The sequence below is a fragment of the Schistocerca cancellata genome, chromosome 3, assembly GCF_023864275.1.
Source record: "Schistocerca cancellata isolate TAMUIC-IGC-003103 chromosome 3, iqSchCanc2.1, whole genome shotgun sequence".
Lineage (NCBI taxonomy): Eukaryota > Metazoa > Arthropoda > Insecta > Orthoptera > Acrididae > Schistocerca > Schistocerca cancellata.
Window position 1 is genome coordinate 715,808,187 of NC_064628.1, and position 21,857 is coordinate 715,830,043.

Consider the following 21,857-nt stretch of genomic DNA (forward strand, 5'->3'; position numbering starts at 1 on the left):
TAGGACTCACAGATGAGAGGAAGAAGATCCAAAGAATAGCAGCATGTCTTATCACTGGTTTGTTTAATAAGGGTGAAAGTGTCACAGAGATGCTCACCTAACTGCAGCATAAGCTGCTGCAACAGAGACTCTGTTCATCACAATGTGGTTTACTGTCAAAATTCCAAGAATGTATGTTCGTAGAAGAGTCAACCAATATACTGCTTTTTTTCCGTGTATGCTTTGCCAAAAAAATCACATAGATAAGACTAGAGAGGTTCGAGCTCAACAGAGGCTTGCCAACAATTGTTGCTCTGGTGCACTGTTCACAACTGGAATACAAACTGGGGAAACAAACAGGAGCACACACAGCACTCTCTGCCACATACTACTGGATACCTTGCAGAATACAGATATAGAATCAAAGAATACTACAGGCAACAATGGCATCCCATACAGAAGATCACAGCTTGCCATTAAAAGGAAGAAGCAGCACCTTACCTGTGATGAGGATGATGCTAATAATGATATCACTACCTTGTTGTTGTGGTCTTCAGTCCTGAGACTGGTTTGATGCAGCTCTCCATGCCACTCTATCCCGTGCAAGCTGCTTCATCTCCCAGTACCTACTACAACCTACATCCTTCTGAATCTGCTTAGTGTATTCATCTCTTGGTCTCCCCGCTATGATTTTTACCCTCCACACTGCCCTCCAATACTAAATTGGTGATCCCTTGATGCCTCAGAACATGTCCTACCAACCGATCCCTTCTTCTGGTCAAGTTGTGCCACAAACTTCTCTTCTCCCCAATCCTATTCAATACTGCCTCACTAGTTATGTGATCTACCCATCTAATCTTCAGCATTCTTCTGTAGCAACACATTTCGAGAGCTTCTATTCTCTTCTTGTCCAAACTATTTACCGTCCATGTTTCACTTTCATACAAGGCTACACTCCATACAAATACTTTCAGAAATGACTTCCTGACACTTAAATCTATACTCGATGTTAACAAATTTCTCTTCTTCAGAAACACTTTCCTTGCCATTGCCCGTCTACATTTTATATCTTCTCTACTTCGACCATCATCACTTATTTTGCCCCCCAAATAGCAAAACTCCTATACTACTTTAAGTGTCTCATTTCCTAATCTAATTCCCTCAGCATCACCCGACTTAATTCGAATACATTCCATTATCCTTGTTTTGCTTTTGTTGATGTTTATCTTATATCCTCCCTTCAAGACACCATCCATTCCATTCAACTGCTCTTCCAAGTCCTTTGCTGTCTCTGACGGAATAACAATGTCATCGGCGAACCTCAAAGTTTTTATTTCTCCTCCATGGATTTTAATACCTACTCCGGATTTTTCTTTCGTTTCCTTTACTGCTTGCTCAATATACAGATTGAATAGCATCAGGGAGAGGCTACAACCCTGTCTTACTCCCTTCCCAACCACTGCTTCCCTTTCATGTCCCTCGACTCTTATAACTGCCATTTGGTTTCTGTACAAATTGAAAATAGCCTTTCGCTCCCTGTATTTTACCCCTGCCACCTTTAGAATCTGAAAGAGAGTATTCCAGTCAACATTGTCGAAAGCTTTCTCTAAGTCTACAAATGCTAGAAACGTAGGCTTACCTTTCCTTAATCTAGCTTCTAAGATAAGTCGTAGGGTCAGTATTGCCTCACGTGTTCCAACATTTCTATGGAATCCAAACTGATCTTCCCCGAGATCGGCTTCTACTAGTTTTTCCATTCGTCTGTAAAGAATTCGTGTTAGTATTTTGCAGCTGTGGCTTATTAAACTGACTGTTCGGTAATTTTCACATCTGTCAACACCTGCTTTCTTTGGGATTGGAATTATTATATTCTTCTTGAAGTCTGAGGGCATTTCGCCTGTTTCATACATCTTGCTCACCAGATGGTAGAGTTTTGTCAGGACTGGCTCTCCCAAGGCCGTCAGTAGTTCCAATGGAATGTTGTCTACTCCGGGGGCCTTGTTTCGACTCAGGTCTTTCAGTGCTCTGTCAAACTCTTCACGCAGTATCGTATCTCCCATTTCATCTTCATCTACATCCTCTTCAATTTCCATAATATTGTCCTCAAGTACATCGCCCTTCTATACACCCTCTATATACTCCTTCCACCTTTCTGCTTTCCCTTCTTTGCTTAGAACTGGGTTTCCATCTGAGCTCTTGATGTTCATACACGTAGATCTCTTATCTCCAAAGGTATCTTTAATTTTCCTGTAGGCAGTATCTATCTTACCCCTAGTGTTATATGCCTCTACATCCTTACATTTGTCGTCTTGCCATCCCTGCTTAGCCATTTTGCACTTCCTGTCGATCTCATTTTTGAGACGTTTGTATTCCTTTTTGCCTGCTTCATTTATTGCATTTTTATATTTTCTCCTTTCATCAATTAAATTCAATATTTCTTCTGTTATCCAAGGATTTCTACTAGCCCTCGTCTTTTTACCTACTTGATCCTCTGCTGCCTTCACTACTTCATCCCTCAAAGCTACCCATTCTTCTTCTACTGTATTTCTTTCCCCCATTCTTGTCAATTGTTCCCTTATGCTCTCCCTGAAACTCTGTACAACCTCTGGTTCTTTCAGTTTATCCAGGTCCCATCTCCTTAAGTTCCCACCTTTTTGCTGTTTCTTCAGTTTTAATCTACAGGTCATAACCAATAGATTGTGGTCAGAGTCCACATCTGCCCCTGGAAATGTCTTACAATTTAAAACCTGGTTCCTAAATCTCTGTCTTACTATTATATAATCTATCTGATACCTTTTAGTATCTCCAGGGTTCTTCCATGTATACAACCTTCTTTCATGATTTTTAAACCAAGTGTTAACTATAATTAAGTTATGCTCTGTGCAAAATTCTACCAGACGGCTTCCTCTTTCATTTCTCTCTCCCAATCCATATTCACCCACTACATTTCCTTCTCTCCCTTTTCCTACTCTCGAATTCCTTCACCCATGACTTAAATTTTCGTCACCCTTCACTATCTGAATAATTTCTTTTATCTCATCATACATTTCTTCAATTTCTTCGTCATCTGCAGAGCTATTTGGCATATAAACTTGTACTACTGTAGTAAGTGTGGGCTTCGTATCTATCTTGGCCACAATAATGTGTTTACTATGCTGTTTGTAGTAGCTTACCCGCATTCCTATTTTTTATTCATTATTAAACCTACTCCTGCATTACCCCTATTTGATTTTGTGTTTATAACCCTGTAGTCACTTGACCAGAAGTCTTGTTCCTCCTGCCACCGAACTTCACTAATTCCCACTATATCTAACTTTAACCTATCCATTTCCCTTTTTACATTTTCTAACCTACCTGCCCGATTATGTGATCTGACATTCCACACTCCGATCCGTAGAAGGCCAGTTTTCTTTCTCCTGATAACGACATCCTCTTGAGTAGTCCCCGCCCGGAGATCCGAATGGGGGACTATTTTACCTCCGGAATATTTTACCCAAGAGGACGCCATCATCATTTAATCATACAGTAAAGCTGCATGCCCTCGGGAAAAATTACAGCCGTAGTTTCCCCTTGCTTTCAGCCGTTCGCAGTACCAGCACAGCAAGGCCGTTTTGGTTATTGTTACAAGGCCAGATCAGTCAATCATGCAGACTGTTGCCCTTGCAACTACTGAAAAGGCTGCTGCCCCTCTTCAGGAGCCACACGTTTGTTTGGCCTCTCAACAGATACCCCTCCGTTGTGGTTGCACCTACGGTACGGCTATCTGTATCGCTGAGGCACGCAAGCCTCCCCACCAACGGCAAGGTCCATGGTTCATGGGGGAAAAATCATGCCCCACAGTATCAGTGCATAGTAGAATATGGCAAAAAATACAGGATGCATACAGAGGAAATTAAAACAGGAAAGTATACAAGAAAAACAATCGTTTAACTACAGTGTTAAGATGGATGAAATGAGAGAAAAGAGTTGAAGGGAGGAAAGTTCTACTCAACACAACAACATTCTTTCTTAAAATACAGCCAACTGGCTTTTTAACTGGTGTTTTCTAGGGGTTTACCCCAAATGACAAATTGTCAATACAGCAAAAAAACCTACATCTGAAAAGTACGAAACTCATCCTTCAGCATTGCCAGCATTAGGATCAAAAAACCTTTGAATGTGGGTCATCACTAATTTATCTGGACTTTATATATTCACTTTTCTAAAACTGAAACAAAGAGCATCTGATTTACTGATGGGAAGGACATACTGCTTTGGTAAGCTGTACGAGTTGCTTTTGCGCTGATGTAGTAGTGTAGCTCACTCAGAATCTACTAAATGTCAACTTTGAGAACCATAAATTAGGTGAAAAAAATTAAAAGTGTTCAATTAAAGCATGAGTTTCTCTGGGAGAGAGAGAGAGAGAGAGAGAGAGAGAGAGAGAGAGAGAGGTTGTCAAAGTTTCAATACAGAAAAGAGTACCACTTACTTAGCACACTTGGACCAATGAAAAGAGGGGTAATGTGGAATAACTTCACAATGCTATTAAAGGATTTGAGCAAATGTGCTTACAAGAGCAGTGAAGTCTTTATTTGCTTATCAAATGTGCTTATTATTATCATTTGAAATGCAGAATCATAGTACAGATGTCTTTCTTGTAATTATGTGCAGCTTTTTATAAATCCTCTTCTCAATGAGTTATCATTTTTATGTCTTCAGTTTCTTATATGCTCACTATTATAGCCCATTTTATTAATATGACCTGCATGGACAAGTATACACATGTTTTATTGTATAGAATTCATTAGTTACCTTTTCCAAACACATCAAGGGTAAGAATGACTCCCCCTTGTTCTGTTCTCTCAATAAATATATTACTGTAATGGTTTTATATAATCATATCGGTTACGGCTAACTTTTATTCTATGATCTGTGGAAAAACAAAGTAACACACCTGCTATCCTTAGATGCTGTTGTAAAAGAGACTATTAAGATTATATACAAAAGATACTTTCTCTGGTCATAAATGCTATTTATAAATATCATCATTTACAGAGTCTATGTTGGCGTCATGTCAATAAAATACAGCATCTCATCAGTGGATGTTTCCAACTTAAGTGTCTTTTCTAAATTTTCTGCATATTGCATATTTCAAAAATGAAATGTCATGTGGCTAGGGCCTCCCAGCGGGTAGATCGGTCGCCTGGTGCAAGTCTTTTGAGCCGATGCCACTTCGGCAACTTGTGTATCGACAGAGATGAGATTTTGATGATGATGAAGACAACACAACACCACAACACCCAGTCCCTGAGTGGAGAAAACCTCCGAACCAGCCGGGAATCGAACACGGACCCCTTAGCATGGCATTCTGTCGCGCTGACCACTCAGCTATCGAGGTGGACTGCACAATTCAAAATCCCAATGCACTGCTGGCTACCTAATTACATACCTGTTCACTAACCCCAACTGGAATCCAGTATTTTGGAACAGTAAAAAACCATTTCTGGAAGATCTAAAAAGCTCCAAATCATTTCTCGCTTTCTGTAATCTGACCACAATATTAAGGAGATGGGGAATCTGTTTAAAGTGATTATTAACCTGATTCTGCAACCACTTTGCTACTAACACTCCAATCATTACCACAAGTCCTGCCATAATTTTAAATTTAGACACAATACATTAAGATGAAGTAACTGATACTATCTCTTGGCTGTTACTCTCTCTTACAGTCAATTAATTAATTGCTGGAGTTTATACTCTTCTATTGTGCTGTTCCTTTGCACATTTGATTTAAAAAATTACCATTTTCCTCCATTCGGTCAATTATTGTTGTTGCAAAAAGCTTGGCATTTAACTATTCTGATTTACACTTATTAAAATATTCTGGACTATTATATAATGGTCAGATGAATTTCTTGTCAAAACCCAACATTTTGTCCTTGTCTGAAGAGGAAATCTTCAAGGGGGATTGTAGCTTTTTCGAAGATACAATGCACCTCTTGCTTGTTACAGACCTGTCAGTGCACTAGTCAGTAGCGAGCCAATGTGTGCATCACTACAGCTCCTCTTGAAAATGTCCTCCAAAGACGAGGATGAAACATTGGGTTTCAACAACAAATTCATCCAACGATGGCATAACAATCCAAAATATTTTAAGACGTGTCACATTTTCATATGTCAAAGTTTATATTTTCACATTTAGCTTGTATTAGAACTTGGTTCCTCAGAATCCCCCCCACCAATAACTTTACACAGTATCCACCACTTTTTCCCAGTAAATGTTACATAGCTTCAGTCACCATCCTACAAGCCATACATGGCATCGTCCCCTCCTCCCTCACTTCCCAATTAATCTAAGACAAAACAAGCGTCTCAAGCCCAATAATATCCAACCCATCCCAATCATGTTCGAATAAGTGCACCATAATTTCCTCCTCCTTTCCAGTCACCTCTTACATCATTGTCAATACTGAAAAGAGCAAATTAGAAAAGAACACACAATTGTGTGTGTATCATTCATAGCTGAATAGGCTTTGAGGTCTTTGTTTTTTTTTTTTTATAAAGGTACAGCTATTAATTACCTAGAATATCAAACAAACATTACTGTTGCGTATTTCGTTTAGTATGTACTACACAGAAATTTATTTTGGTATTTGTAACTTCTTAATATATATTTCATGGAAGAGTAAATACACCTGTTCCCATAGATGCCACAGATACTGATTTTTTCCATAGTAAATACTTACGGAAGGATTACCCAGCACATTAAAAAAAAATTGCAATATGATAATTACAATGATTTACTGAGACCCATCAAATTCTAAATGCATCTGTCATGGTGTAACTAAATGTAATAGCAATGAGAAAGCTATTTAGCTCCATTATTATTCTCGAGTGCATAGCTCTTACTAAGACATAGTTTCCCACCAGTGCAAAGTCTGAGAAGTATGTGGGAAGTATAAGAGTTTAAGGAACTGATGACAAAATTTACTTTTATTCACATTTTTAAACGGTGATCCACAGAATCTATTTACAAAGCTACTCAAATTGTAATTTTACTGTAGCACTGAATTAATCCTGCAATGGAGTTAAAACCCATGAACAGGTGTTCACTCACTAAGAGATCAAACTACCATAGTAAATAGGAAAAGTCCTCAATATTTCTATCTAAACAAGAATTAAAATAATTCTATTGAATACTGTAAATTTATGGATAATATTTACAACTGATGAGAATATGTAGTACATTCCAACTGATTAGACCATGACTGAAGATATAAATAATGTATTGACATACATTTAACAACTAATTTCACAGTGTTTTATCATTAAAATATATATCTTAATATCCCATTTATCTAGCCTACACATTCTGCTGCACAAAACTAAGATAAGTGAATATAAAATAGTATTTTGTAAACAATTTTAGAACTGAATTATATTTATTTATATATAATAAATAAAATAAGGGCACTCGTGAATGATCTAACATGTTTAATCACCTTATTACATCTCTTGTTTACGAGCTTTTTTCATTTGTTGTAAAAATGCCACTTACTGAAAGACCTCCACATCATATTGTAGTAAATCATTAAAGTTGTAATTCTTTTGTTCGTAAAAGCAATCTCTCAAGAACAACTAATACCTGTGCTGTGCAACAAATATGTGAGGCATACGACACACACAAAATATTAACTTGAAAGTTGCAGAAAATTCATTTGACTGGAGTCTCAACAATAAAAGAAATAATAGTACCAATAATAAAAAATAATGTGTGTGTGTGTGTGTGTGTGTGTGTGTGTGTGTGTTTCATGCACTTGCGTACCTGTACACAAATGAGAATATAAACGAAATATGAATCTCTATAACAGAAGGAAGCTAACATGACAGTGAAATAAATATTGATGTAGGGGACAGCAGAGAGGCATACTTTTTACTAAATATTATCATACTGACGTATACATTTTACAAAAAGTATTTCAATACGACAACACAGCCGTAACTACAATCAACAGGAACTTTCTACACATGTATTGCAAAACACCACAAGTATATCATATTACTAGTATTTAACAGCACATATTCTAAATCTGGAAGACAAGTCACCTGGTGAGAATGCTTGTTCTATACTTTTGACAATACACTTAATGTGAAATGTAATGTCTGGTCTCTGAGACAGGGAATTTGGCAAAATCGAGGAAGGTAGCATCAGATGTAATATGTATGAGTAACATGCAAACACACTGGCAAAAATCTATTGCATTATATCTTTCATTGAGCAATTCAGTATAATGTATATGATGCTAGCCAACAAAGGATGGTACATACACTGCATTCGTTGTCTGTTGCCATTGCCACAGAATACAACTGGGACTTTTTAAGGGTAGATAATGCTTCACAACATAGCCACCACATCATAAATTAAATTTTCCATACATTTACAATTAATAGGAGTAAAATGATAAAGATGCCACCAAAAATTATAATGAATCACAAAAATGAAATAACTTTAATGGCAGCATAGCTAAAAATATGTATTAGGGGGAAGGGTAGGAATTATTACACACCTTTTGTAAGATTACTGCAATAGAACATGGTGGAACACGTAACTGGTTTGCAAGAGAATCAGCACAATTATGAAGTAATGGTTACACAGTTTACCAGGCAGATGCAACACAAATAAGCAATTGATGGAGAATTTACTGATATTGATGTTTAAAGAGATGGAGAAATATTCCATGAGGGAAGGATGTAAGAAAATAAGAGAAATGGGATAGTACTGAGTGGCAGATGAAAAGAAAGGGGGGGGGGGGGGGGGGAAGATTATGGTTGAACGCTCTGTCGATGATGATATAAATTAGTGATAGAGAACAATTTCAGATCAGATATGGTTGGCAAAGGAAACTGGTAGTGTCAAATTTAAAGGAATTAACCTGACATTCCCCTTAAGTTATTTAGGGAAATCGCAGAAAACCTAACTCTGGGTATATGAACTCCACTTTTGTCAAATGCGAGACCACTGCCTCAATCATTGCAAAATATCGCTTCATACAAATATACAAGTGAATATAAAGAAGGGGTGTGCAAGAGGTTAAGGACGAGCTGAAGAATAGTAGTAGTAGTAGTAGTAGTAGTAGTAGTAGTAGTAGTTTTAGTACCAGCACGGAGGAGGAGGAGGAGGAGGAGATGCGGCAGGATTAGGAGGAAGTAGTATTGCCTTCGTGCTTGGCAAATCTGGTTTCTTCAATATCCATTAAAAAAAATCCTGTTATAAATATGACACACTACTCCAGAGACTTCACAAAAATGAATTTCTAAAAGTATAATCCACATCTCCAATATAACACAGCCATTTCGGAAGTGACACTAAAGGACATTATGGATAATTAATATATATCTTTAAGAGCAGGAGGAGAACTGATCTCTTCCTTGAAGTATGTGCCTTTGATAAATATTTGAGGTCAGAGGTGACTTACCTTTATTTTTAATTAGTACAAAATGTTTCACAATGGCAACACAATTTAATGTGTAATGAAACTGCACTGAAATTTTTACCCAATATAGCTCATTATCGCTTTGATTACCACACATGAATATCATAGTATAACTCATTCAATTGATAAATGAATAGAAATCCCTGCATATACACAACCACATTGGTGATAAAATTAATAGAAATGCAAGTACAATAAGTCTACAACTTGGCAGCTTCTACACATATTTCTTTGTATCAAATGGAGAAAGACAGATGGCTCATACAAAAATCACAAGAAATTTGTATTGGAAATATACAATTGAAATGGAAGACTACATCACAACAACTTCTTAAAATCTTTCAAATGTATCTCTCATTATAAAGAATATCAAGTCATTGTTATCAGAAGTTACTTAGTACTCACAATTATGGCAACAAATTAGCACAACACTTATCAGGAACACATATATTGAACTGCGCACTTCAATATTCCCTTGTTTGTAAAACACTACAAGCTGATAATGTAACTTAACAGCAAAAATTTCATGTTATGAATATTTTTCAATTGTTTGCATAAATGTACAAAAAAATTCTGTAGTAAAATACAGAAAAGTATGTCTCAAAAGAGTATCTCAATCTTCATCTAGTGAAGATAATGTGAGAATAAATTACCATCTAATAACCTTTGGAACATTATTTACAACAGAACTAATAGCTATACATTATGGTGGTTTGACAGAATTTATTTTTTGGAAGTAGAGAGATTTGAGTGGCTCTAGGCCAATATCACAACCAGGCACAATATTAAGAAACACAACTTTTATCTGAGCCAGTTTACACACACACATATTTGTTTAATTTGGCACAGAAGTATTTGGTTTGAGCATACATTCAAAAACAGACAGCTAAACAGGGGACCAGGAAAGAAATAATTCTGCAGAAGTTTTCACATAGAAGAAGAAGAACCATTCTTAATGGCTGCCAATGCAAAACGTGTGTCAAGAAACGAAAAAACAAAGTAGTTATGCTCTAACATAACTGTCATGATATCTACAAGTCTGCAATGAAGTTAATAAACTTTGCTTTCTTATTGGTGAATTTTTCAGTAGTTTCCTTCTGTTGGGCCATTAAGCACATACCTTCAGTTCTCAAATTGGCTTGATTATAGCTTTTCTAATATTGCAGTGAAATGAAGTGAGAAAAGTTGTTTCACACTGTAGTCTCCTTATCACTTATTACTTTAATTCCCTCTTTAGTTATCTGAATCTGAACACTTGCAACAGGCTCATCATCTCTTTCATTTGGAGGTGTCACTTTTGTTTCACTCACCTGTTTCGCAATTCTGTCACCAGTAGGTGTGGAAATTATTTGCACTGCTTGACCTGGATAGCCAATTGCAGAGCGTTTTGAGTTTTCATCATTACTTAGTCTCTCTGCATAATGCACCTCATTTTCAATATGTTCTCCAGAAATGTGTTCAACTCTAATATATGTGACTGGGACATTAACACAAGGATCATTTTGTTCTGAATTTTTCTTATTTTGGAATTCACAATCATATGTGAGGGCCGTGATCTGTGTATTTGGACTAGGCGAATCCATATTCACGTCACTGGGGGAAGGAGTCAAAAATGGTTGTGTACCACAAAATTCTGGATACAAATACTTACTGCTCAAATGATGGAGCACATCAGGATAGCATGAAAAAGAAAGAAAATTTAACTGAACAAGTGATTTTGAAATGATTTTGTCATGTCACTTTTTGTTGCGTGGATTTTGCATCTTAAGAAAAATAAAACACATATCTTTTATAAATAGCGACATAAATATTTATTAAATATGAATTTTACATTTTTACTTTCATTGCATAGATGGCATTAACAAATACTTTAGAACAGAAAGATCTTGTAATAATGAGTAGATGAAAATTATATAAAAATATTATTTACTTTTTTTCTATTTTATTTTTAAATTGCTTAACTTGCAGAACAATGAACTTTGTCTGAGAGCTCCACAAGTCTGATAAATAACCTTCACCTTCTAAAAAGTAATATTATTGTGTTTTGTTCAAGCCACTATAATTTGCACAAGGATTTTTGTACTATCATACTAAGTTGTCGCACATCATGCTTTTTAAAATTAGATAAATGGTATCACTCTTAATATCAACATCACCTAAAAAACTGAATAAGTACAATTATTTTTGCAAGAAAGTAAGTAAAGCAAAAAGAAATAAATTAAAGCAACATAGGAAGTGAAATGACTGCTCGGTGACAGTTTTACCATGACACAAAGTATGATCAGATCTGTGATCTCCAGATTTCTCAGACTGCAGCCAAGTTGATGTTACCCCCCTCCCCCATGTTATTTTGGCAGATCTCCTGGCTGCATTTTTCTTTTTTGCATACAGTCTGCTGCAGCTCGCTGTCTGGATTCCAACCAACCTGAACTGAACAGGTTGCCTTTTCTTTTCAAAAAAGAAACTGTTTGATGTTCTTGCCAGTGATGTTCTGCTGCTGCACATCTAGTCCCTAGCTGTTACCCGTATTAGATAAATATAATTTTTACAGTATCTAAGATGAAAGGGATGTGGTTGGGAAGAAGCATCAAAACACATCTTTACTTAAATTAAAGCCACCAATTCTGTTGTGAGAACTATCTACACACTATTCTCAATCATGTCCTTTATTACATAGTGTTAGAAGCATGGAGCCTGTACTACAAACCTGGTACCATTGTATTTCATTTCATGCTCAAAGGTGATGCAATGACTGCTAATTTAGTTGGCTGCTTGAGTCGTGTCTAATGCTAATGTTTTTAACATCTATGATTTAAAGTCCTTATAGTTTGCATATGGTAAAGAATGCCACACTGATACTATATGTGGTGTAAACCAGATCTTAGAGTGGACACCGGAATGAGTCAACTGCAAATTCTAATTTTTGGAGATTATAAATTTCACTGAGAAATCTGTAAGAGTCACAAGATGACATCTCCTTTGTCAACATTTATTAATTAGAATATGTCTATGAGCTAATATCTATTAATACAGACAATCTGATTTCAGATAAACACTTTCCATTCTATGTGTGCTGTTGTACTGTGTTTCCTCGCCAATTCATGTGCAAATATAAATCAATGGAAGACATCAATGTGTGGAAAAAATATAGTAATTTGAATGCACTATTAATAACACAATCATCCATATTGTCACAAACCTATGCTTACTAATCATTAAAAGTCGCTCTAAATAACATTAAAATTCAAGAAACACTTCTATTCAAATCTTCTATAACGACTTTTAGACGATTATCACTAGACAGCTTGTCAAAAACTGGAGGTATAGTGAAAGTTAAGTTGTAGTGTTTAGAAGTATTGTAACAAATTTACTTTTCATTTTCTGTCAAAAGAAATCATAAATATTTGTTAGTTTTTAACTCTACAAGAGTTCTGTAGGGATAGTGAATAAATTCTAACATATTTTAGGTAATAGCAGCATAACACCTTGATCAGCCACTACCACAACAGAAATAATGAGATGTTACTGTATCCTACAGATGTCTCAGTTTTAAGTACATATTAAACAAATAAGAATGCATCCTTTTTTGTTAATTCTGATACAGGAAAAAACAATTTTGTTACTTTTAAAAATTGTTTTCACAATGGCTGCTCTCTTTGTAACCTTGAAATACTAGCTTCACTAACCATGGAAATTAACAGTTCCAGTCTTCCGAAAATTTAGCATTAAATTAATGAGATTAGGTACTGCCAGGATAGTATGAAAGATACTAGGCTTTCAATATATGAAAGATTCATGCAGAAGTGCTGTCCTACAATCAATGTTCTCCATTTAAACTTGTGACCACAAGTTCTATTTGGTCTGGAATACAGAATGTCCACCATAATTTATGTTTAAAGAAAGTCATTATATTCTTAAATGACTAAGTTACCTATTAATTTCTCTCTCTCTCTCTCTCTCTCTCTCACACACATTGGAGCCAGTGGCTCCCTCTTCTGGCAGAAGAGTTGAAGGGTGAGACAGAGGGGTGAAGGAAAAGGACAGGAGAGGTGTAGGGAAAGGGGTACAGTTCAGAAAAGTCATCTGGAACCCTAAGTGCCAGGAGGGAGTTACTGGGCACAATTTGCAGGAATGACTTTCCCATCCTGCCTGGTAAGTCTCCCCTGACCCGGGGTTATGGGTCACTTTTGCAAACTGTACTCCTTTCCTAAACCTCTCCAGTCCTTTTCCTTCACCCCTCTTTGTCCCCCTGCAACTCTTATGCCAGAAGGCGGAGTCACTGGTTCCAAAAGCTAGTAAAAGTTAAATCCTTTTGCGTATGTGTTCCCCTTGGTGAATAGATTTTTTTCATCTATTCATTTACATTATCAATAATTGATTATTTTCATTGATATGTTTGTGTACTCTGTCTTAGATAGATCTGACGGAGGGCACTGTCCAAGAGCTCAGCAATTTTTTTCAATTTCGTTTGTGTGTCTATTGAACACTCAACACCTCAATTAAAAATGAGTGGTTACCTTTACTCTTTCCACTACAAGCAGTCTCTTATTTACAAAGTGTGTTTTCAGTAGGCTTGTTGAGTGTTTGTTCTTTGCATTTCCTACAATTTTGTATTAGGCACTGCTAAATTTTACTGATGCTCCTAATCTTTGAAAAACCATTAAACTGCAAAACCGAATTTTCTCTCTTCTGTGATTTGCTTACTGTGCTAAAATGAAGAAATAACACTAACAAGTAGTGAGATTTCAACCAGTTCGAAGGCACATTAAACCAAATGTGATTCACTTCCTATTAATGCATGGATGTAATCCAAAAGAAAAATCCAAAAAATTATGTCTTCTGAAGTATCAAGTCAAAAATACCCTTTCAGTTAATTTTTTTTTTTTTTTTTTTTTTTTTTTTTTTAAATTTCTGTCTTGTCCTGCTCTGTGCCTCTGACCTCAGATCCACTGTACATATGGGTGATGTTTAGTAAGGAGTAGATTTCTTTAATTTTATTTGAATATAGTTCAATTTGAAAATTCTTCATAGAGCTTTAAAAGAGGAATACTGGACAAAAGGAACAGTGAACTACATTACAGGCACAAACTGATATCACTGATCCTGATGAAATGATTGTCTTCATTACAATGTGAAAATGTATTTTCAAATCCCATTAAAAATTAATTTTCTCTCTGATTAAAAATAAAAGCACAGGCACAAAATCTATTGTGTTTACTACTGAGTACTCATTTCCTAACAATACCTAATGTGCAATATAGTTACACCACGACAATTTGAAAAAAGAAATATAAAAATCTGTTACTTTTTTGTGTAGTAGTCTGTATTTTTCATCATTGCAGATATATTAATACATACACATTTCCAGAGAACAAAGTTCCGAGGGAAGTTTTACAATATTCCTCCACTTATTTTACTTTTCAAAATAATGATCACTGTACATAATACATCTTTTCACCCTTCAAAACTTCTCCTTAAGTCTTCCCTCTCTCCACCCCCGCCCCTCCTGCCACTGCTCCCTCCAATATGTCCTGTGTTAGCAATGCAAATTCATCACTTCACTCCTGTAGAAGATTGTCACCTTTCATAAAAAGTCTTGAGTTCTGTAAAAAAAAAAGGCTCACATGGGGGAAAGAATTATGTAAATGGTCATGATGCTAAAAAACTTTGAAGTATACAGTAGTTAAATATTCACTATAAATAGATAGTAGTGCAGTGGGATCCTGTTACGAGCAGTGAAGCAGAAGTTAGGTCCCACATATGAACAGATATATTCAAGCTGACATCTGACTTGAGGCCGGCACTGTTTCCTGTACCACTTTCCAACAGCTGAACAGGAAATTATTCGTAACTGTAGTTTCTTGTACCTTATTTATGGCACACCACAGTTCAACACCCATTAAACACCCTAACATAGTCCAATGTGCACCTCTGTACTGTTTACATTCATGATGAGCACCAGGCAAGCCACACATACTAGAATTCATGGTAGGGGTCTGCATGGAGGTGCATGGCAGAGGGTATGTCCCATTGTACTGGTTATTAGGGTTTCTTACCATTCCATTCACATACAGAGTGCAGAAAGAATAAGTGTCTGAATGCCTGTGTGTGTGTGTGTGTGTGTGTGTGTGTGTGTGTGTGTGTTGTATATCAGTGAGTGCAGTAATTATTCTAATCTTATCACCAAAATCGCTATGCGAGCAATACGCAGTATATACCTAGAGTCATCATTTAAAGCCAGTTCTTGAAACTTTGTTAATAGGTTTTCTTGGGATATTTTACACCTATCATCAAGAGTCTTCCAGTTCAGTATCTCTGTGACACTCTCCCACAAATAAGACAAACCTGTGACCATTGCTGCTGCCCTTCACTGTATACATTTAATATCTCGTTAGTCCTGTTTGGCATGTCTCCCACTCACTTGAGCGATATTCTAGAACTGATTGCAAGAGTTATTTGTAAGCGTCTCCTTTATAGAAGGATTGCTTCTTCCCCAGTATTCCACCAACAAAACCCAAGTCTCCCACTTGCTTTACCCACAACTGAGCCTATGTGATTATTCCATTTCATATCCCTGAAAAGTGTTACACCCAGATATTTGTATGAGTTGGCCAATTCCAAAAGTTACTCACTGACATTATTGTTATAGGATACTACGCCTTTTCATTTTGTGAAGTGCACAATTTTACATTTAAAGTAAGTTTCCAATTTTTGCATCACTTTGAAATCTTATCAAGATCTGACTGAATAATTATGAAGCTCCTTTCAGACAGCACTTCATCACAGATAACTGCATCATCTGCAAAAAGACTGAGGTAACTCTTAGTATTGTCAGCAAGGTCATTGATATACAACTGGCACAGCCAGGATCCCAACACACTTCCCTGGGGCACACCTGAAGTTACTTCTACTACTGATGATGATTCTCCATCCGAGGTAACATGGTCTGTCCTACCTACCAAAAAGTTCTAAATCCAGACACGAATTTCATTTGATACTCTATATGATGATACTTTTGACAATAAGCATAAGTGTGGTACTCAGTCAGATGTTTTTTGGAAATCGAGAAATACTGTATTTACCTGATCCAAAGCTTTCAGTACATCCTGAGAAAAGTGCGAGTTGGGTTTCACATGATCGATGTTTTCAGAATCTATGCTAATTGGTACTGAGGAGGTCATTCTGTTCAAGACACCTCATTATGTTTGAGCTCAGAATATGTTCTAAGATTCTCTACATTGATGTCAAAGATAATGTATGGTAGTTTTGTGGATCACTTCTGATACCCTTCTTGTAGATGGGTGTGACCTGTGCTTTTTCCAAGAACTGAGCACGGGTTTTTGTTTGAGGGATCTATGATAGAGTATAATTAGATGATGGGGGCTAACACAGCCACATCCTTCACACAGAAGCTGAATTTCTTTTGGTTCTGTGTAACATCATTTGATAGTATTCTGCTAAGGTAGTCACTGAAGGCATCACTTGACAGCTGAACATGTTTCATCCAGCAGCTCTCTACCTATAACCCTACACTTTGTTTTACACCTATTATGTAGTAATCTCTGTTTCTCTATAGTGACTGTATACCGAGGGTCCCTCCCCTTACGAACTGTTCTACTGGGTACACATCAATTCAGTGCATGGTCAACTATTCTTTTAAACTTGAGCCAGAGTTCCTCTACATGATCCTGCCCTGTACTGGAAGTTTCACATTCCTCACTGAGATATAACAACACTCATTTTTTATCTAGTTTACTGAACATCGATATCTTTCTGCTTCTTTTAGTTGTCCTTTGTACTTTGGTAATCATTGTTGCCACAACCACGTACTGTCACTGATACCACTTTCGATGTTGACATCCTCAAAGAGGAAAGGTATATTTATTGCCATTACATACTTTCCATCATGAATGGGGCTACAATTTATCTGTTCCAGGTAGTTTTCAGAAAAGGCATTTATATTGCCTTTTCTGTTTTGCAGGATGTCCTATCATGCCCACCACTAACAAAACTAATTTTTCCCAATTATTTGTTGGTTGATTAAAGTCTCCATCGATGACTACAGTATGACTGGAGAACTTGCATATACATGAACTGACGTTTTCTCTAAAGTTTTCAGTTATATGAGGAGATGAGTCTGGTGGGCAATACAAGGATCCAATCATCACTTTATGCCCATCCCTGATACTGAGTCTTGCACAAACAATCTCACATGCAGCTTCAATTTCTATCTCAACGGATATTATGTGAACTTCACTGCATTTCTGGAGTGCTTCAAACTCTGGAATTTTGTTGCAAAGGCTTTGGCAGTTAACCAATAGGATTTTAATGCTCTCCACTGGTGAAACGTGGGCAGACTGTGAGCTGTAATGACTGTGAGCTGTGATGTCACTGTGAACATACTCGCCACAACGCACTGCACTGGAGCTTACCGTCATACACATTTAACTAATATGCAGGTATGAATGTAATCAAGATTTTCTGTGTTTTAGTGTATTTAATGTTACTATTATTAAACTTTACATCAGTTAAAATACTTTTTCTACGGTTGGTGAAATGGTAGTGTAAAGCCTCCAAAGCATGCCTACCTCTTTCACCATCTTTGAGGACACTGCTTTTTTTCTGGGAGAAGAGACTCTTCACAGGCTTAGACCTCTTAAACCTGTAGTACTGAGAAACTCCCTACAATATCATTTTAAAGTCATTAAGTGCATTAACAGGTTTTCCTTTTCTATTCCAGAAAGTTAAAGTTACAATTTTTTTTTCAGTTTCTTTGTTCACTCTCAATTCGCTTACTACCTTTGCATTTTTTGCATAGCTGATAGCTTTCATTCTGACGAAAGTGTTTTCCCTTATGAAATGCATTACAGCAAAGTAGTGACGAAAGATAATGTTTTGTAAGATAGGCAATGTAAAGTTGCAGCTTTTGCAATGTCTTCAGATGTCCAGTTAGTACGCCGTCATTCCTTAATCACTTGCTGTTGAACAGCATCAGTCTTCAACTAGTGTTTCAAATGAATATTCAACAGATCACTTTTCAAATCCCTTTCATAATCTAAATCAGTAAAATGTGTTGAGAAAACACGAACATTTTCAACTAAAAATGAATCTGCATGTTTACAAGCATTTATCCATTTTCTTTTTCCCTCACTGCTTTTATGAAATGTATGAAACTTAATTCCTAACTTATTTATCTGTTGTGGTTGGTACAACTGGTGAACATGTAGCAAATAATTTTTTAGTCACAAAGTTCCTCTAAAAATTCCTCAGTGTACTGGTAACTATGGTGTCACACTGTACTCAACCACCAGTTACTAACAAAAATTCACATTGCCGTTTTCACCCGTAAACTTTATGACCACACATTATGTTACGGCAATTGTGAACTACTGAGCACTGGTTGGGTACACCCTGACGACAGCGGTGCGGTTTGATACTGCACAGGCTACTCGTTATCCCTACCACGTATTTTAGTAGCTGTCAGATAAGCATTTGTTAACAGTTCTGCATATATTTACATTACGTATCTTACTAAAAGCATATAGAATGAAAACCTGATTATTGTAGATGTGGCCTAATTTCAAATCTTCAGTGATCTGATTACAGACTTTACTTTAATTCTGAGAGGAAGTCTGATGCTAATGGATTCTCTTTTGTCAGCAGATCCATTTGAAGTATCATGAAAGATGATGATTATTTTTTTCTTGTGCAGAAAAATATGAAATGCAATCCGGTCAGGGTCTTTCTAAATGCTCCCATTGCATTGATTAAGATCTTTCACTGCTGAGTGGTGCTGATGGTGGTCCCATACACAGTCACAAATCAGCAGATTCTCAACAAAAACCCTCATAACGTATTTACAGCATATGAATTTTTTCCCACTGTTTCAACCTAAATGTGTTCCAGTTCATCTACTATTCTGTGCCTATTTTGTCAGACAACCAGTTTAAATCTGAAAATTTTTCAGAATTTGTAATGTTTGATGGGCAAACCACTCACTTTCATAACTGCAGTTTTCATGTTGCATACGAGTTATTTTGTAACACTGTTCCTGAAAGTGGGTATACGACATTTTTGGTTCAATTTTGCACTGTAGTTAGCACAGAATCCCAGCATAAAAACACACACACACACACACACACACACACACACACACACACACACACACACCAACAGATTTTGATTCAGAACTTATTTGTAAATCATTTTCGAGTACCTGTACTGCTACATCACAATGTAATTTCACAGATGAAGTTTATGTGATAAACAACTTTTAAAACTAAGTATGTCACTATTAACTAAGCATGTACTACTAAGGGAACAGGAGAATGAAAAGTAGATGCTCACAGCTCTATCTCCTGCTTATTGCAGGAAACTGACGTAATAATAATAAACAGCATCAGAATGTGACTCACCTGGAACTAATACAATGACGTGCTAAAATGTATGAGTAGTAAATGTTCATAATAGGTTACTATTTGGAAGCTATCTAAAGATTACTGTGCAAGCAAATGTTTGTGAACAATAAGAACTGTAGCAATTCTGTGATCCTGCAAAATATATAGAGGGAAACATTCCACATGGGAAAAATATATCTAAAAACGAGGATGATGTAACTTACCAAACGAAAGCGTTGGTATGCTGATAGACACACAAACAAACACAAACACAAACACATACACAAAATTCGAGCTTTCGCAACCTAAGGTTGCTTCATCAGGAAAGAGGGAAGGAGAGGGAAAGACGAAAGGATGTGGGTTTTGCTGTCTGCTGATGAAGTTTCTTGTGTCTGAGTGGTGGGCATAGGTTTCAGAGAGATATACCAAGCCATCTGTCAGTAATCTGCTAAGAGGCCATCAACAGAAAGATGTATTCTTGTCATAGCAATATCTCATCCTTTCCCACTAACTGCTGTTGTGGGCTGAATCGCACACAGTTCTTATATACCAATATCTGGAATCACGTCGCATGCAATTACAGTCTACCACACATCAGATCAGATCACTTCACTTTTATCTTCACATAAAACGCCTTCGCTGTTATCTTTACCACACACACACACACACACACACACACACACACACACACATTATATATATAATGTGGGGGAGGGGAGGTGGGGGAGGGGGGAGAGTGGAGAGTGGAAGGGGGCAGGGGGGAGGGGGGGAGGAGGAACAGCTGTGTTTCCAAGTCCCACCGTAACAACCACCACAGAAATAGCAACATATGTAGAAGAAACAGGCAAATATTTGTAACAATGAAGATATAAATTTAACAGCTGTGTATTAGGAAGATGATGATTAAAAATAATGCAGACTATAGGCTTAATGAACAAAAGAAGTAGGAAAGAAAATGGTCCAAAAATTAATGTAAACCATTTATTTTTGTTTATTTTATTTCTCCTATAGTCCAACCCACGAATGATGGCAGTTCGCGCAGGTCGAGGCAGGGACAGGGACGGCATTGTTGCCATTCCAAGCACGAGTCGTGGTACTCACACACATGAGCTTTGTGACTGATAGAAGCATGTATCCCACAAATTATGTCTCTTGCTTGCTTGTGCAGGATTTGTCACTTACCACCACCATCAGCCACGACAAGTGGCACAAATGGAATAAAAATTCACTAAATAACTTGCTAATGATTGCATATAATGCTTGCATTGCATATAACATTCACAGCAGAGTGCTCAGAACACTGATGAACACTCACTGGCTGCCGGAGAATGTGTGATGCACGTGCAGAGAGCAAGCTTATACTCTGCTGCCTCCATTTGTGACTTTAACTACGGTAATATCAAAATGTAGACACTCAATAAATGGCATAAGTTTAGTATAGGTATATTGTTGCCTCTTTGGTAGACACTTTATGTCAATAAAACAGTTTGCAATTCTGATTAGCCAAAATACATTAAAAATAAATTTTTCTTTTTTCTGTTTTTTTTTTTTTTTTAAATAAGAAAAGAAAGGGGGTCGTGTTATACTCGGGTAAATATGGTATGTGTTTCTCTCCAAGATTTTGTACAGAAAATTAGGAAAATAGTGGCGTTAGAAGCTGTAGCATACACAGAACAGATCTTATACAATTTTCCTCCTTTCTTATGCAATGTACCACTTCTTTGACTTCTGAAGGTTTTTAAGTTTACAATGAAATTATGTCTGCAGATTCTTGATTTTCTTCTTCATTTCAAAAGAACTACAACCACATTTCTTGGCAAGATGCCCCGGCTTGTGTTTCTTAACCTATTACACTTGTAGTCGCTGCTCTTAAGTCCCAAGATTCATGTGAATATGATACTACACAACAAATTAAGTCATTATGTCAATTGCACACTCCACATCCCACAGGATAGGCTCCACTGATCCACCGCCTGACGGAAAGCTGACAAGTTGCAATGAGCTGTTT

The 21,857-nt window shown here is 36.8% G+C and overlaps 1 protein-coding gene across 3 annotated transcripts in view; it reads right to left on the bottom strand.

Annotated features, from left to right (window-relative positions):
• Positions 1 to 21,857, bottom strand: part of LOC126175722 (nicotinamide/nicotinic acid mononucleotide adenylyltransferase 1) — a 126,988-nt gene that overhangs the window by 42,155 nt on the left and 62,976 nt on the right. Inside the window, exon 6 of one of the 3 annotated variants that reach the window (XM_049922654.1) lies at positions 10,763 to 11,102. The exons of 1 other annotated variant lie outside the window; for it this stretch is intronic. In XM_049922654.1, the coding sequence (XP_049778611.1) occupies positions 10,763 to 11,102 (340 nt within the window). Of the gene's footprint in view, positions 1 to 10,762; positions 11,103 to 14,753; positions 15,056 to 21,857 lie in introns of those variants that run through there. One more of the 3 variants, XM_049922655.1, reaches the window with a different exon arrangement.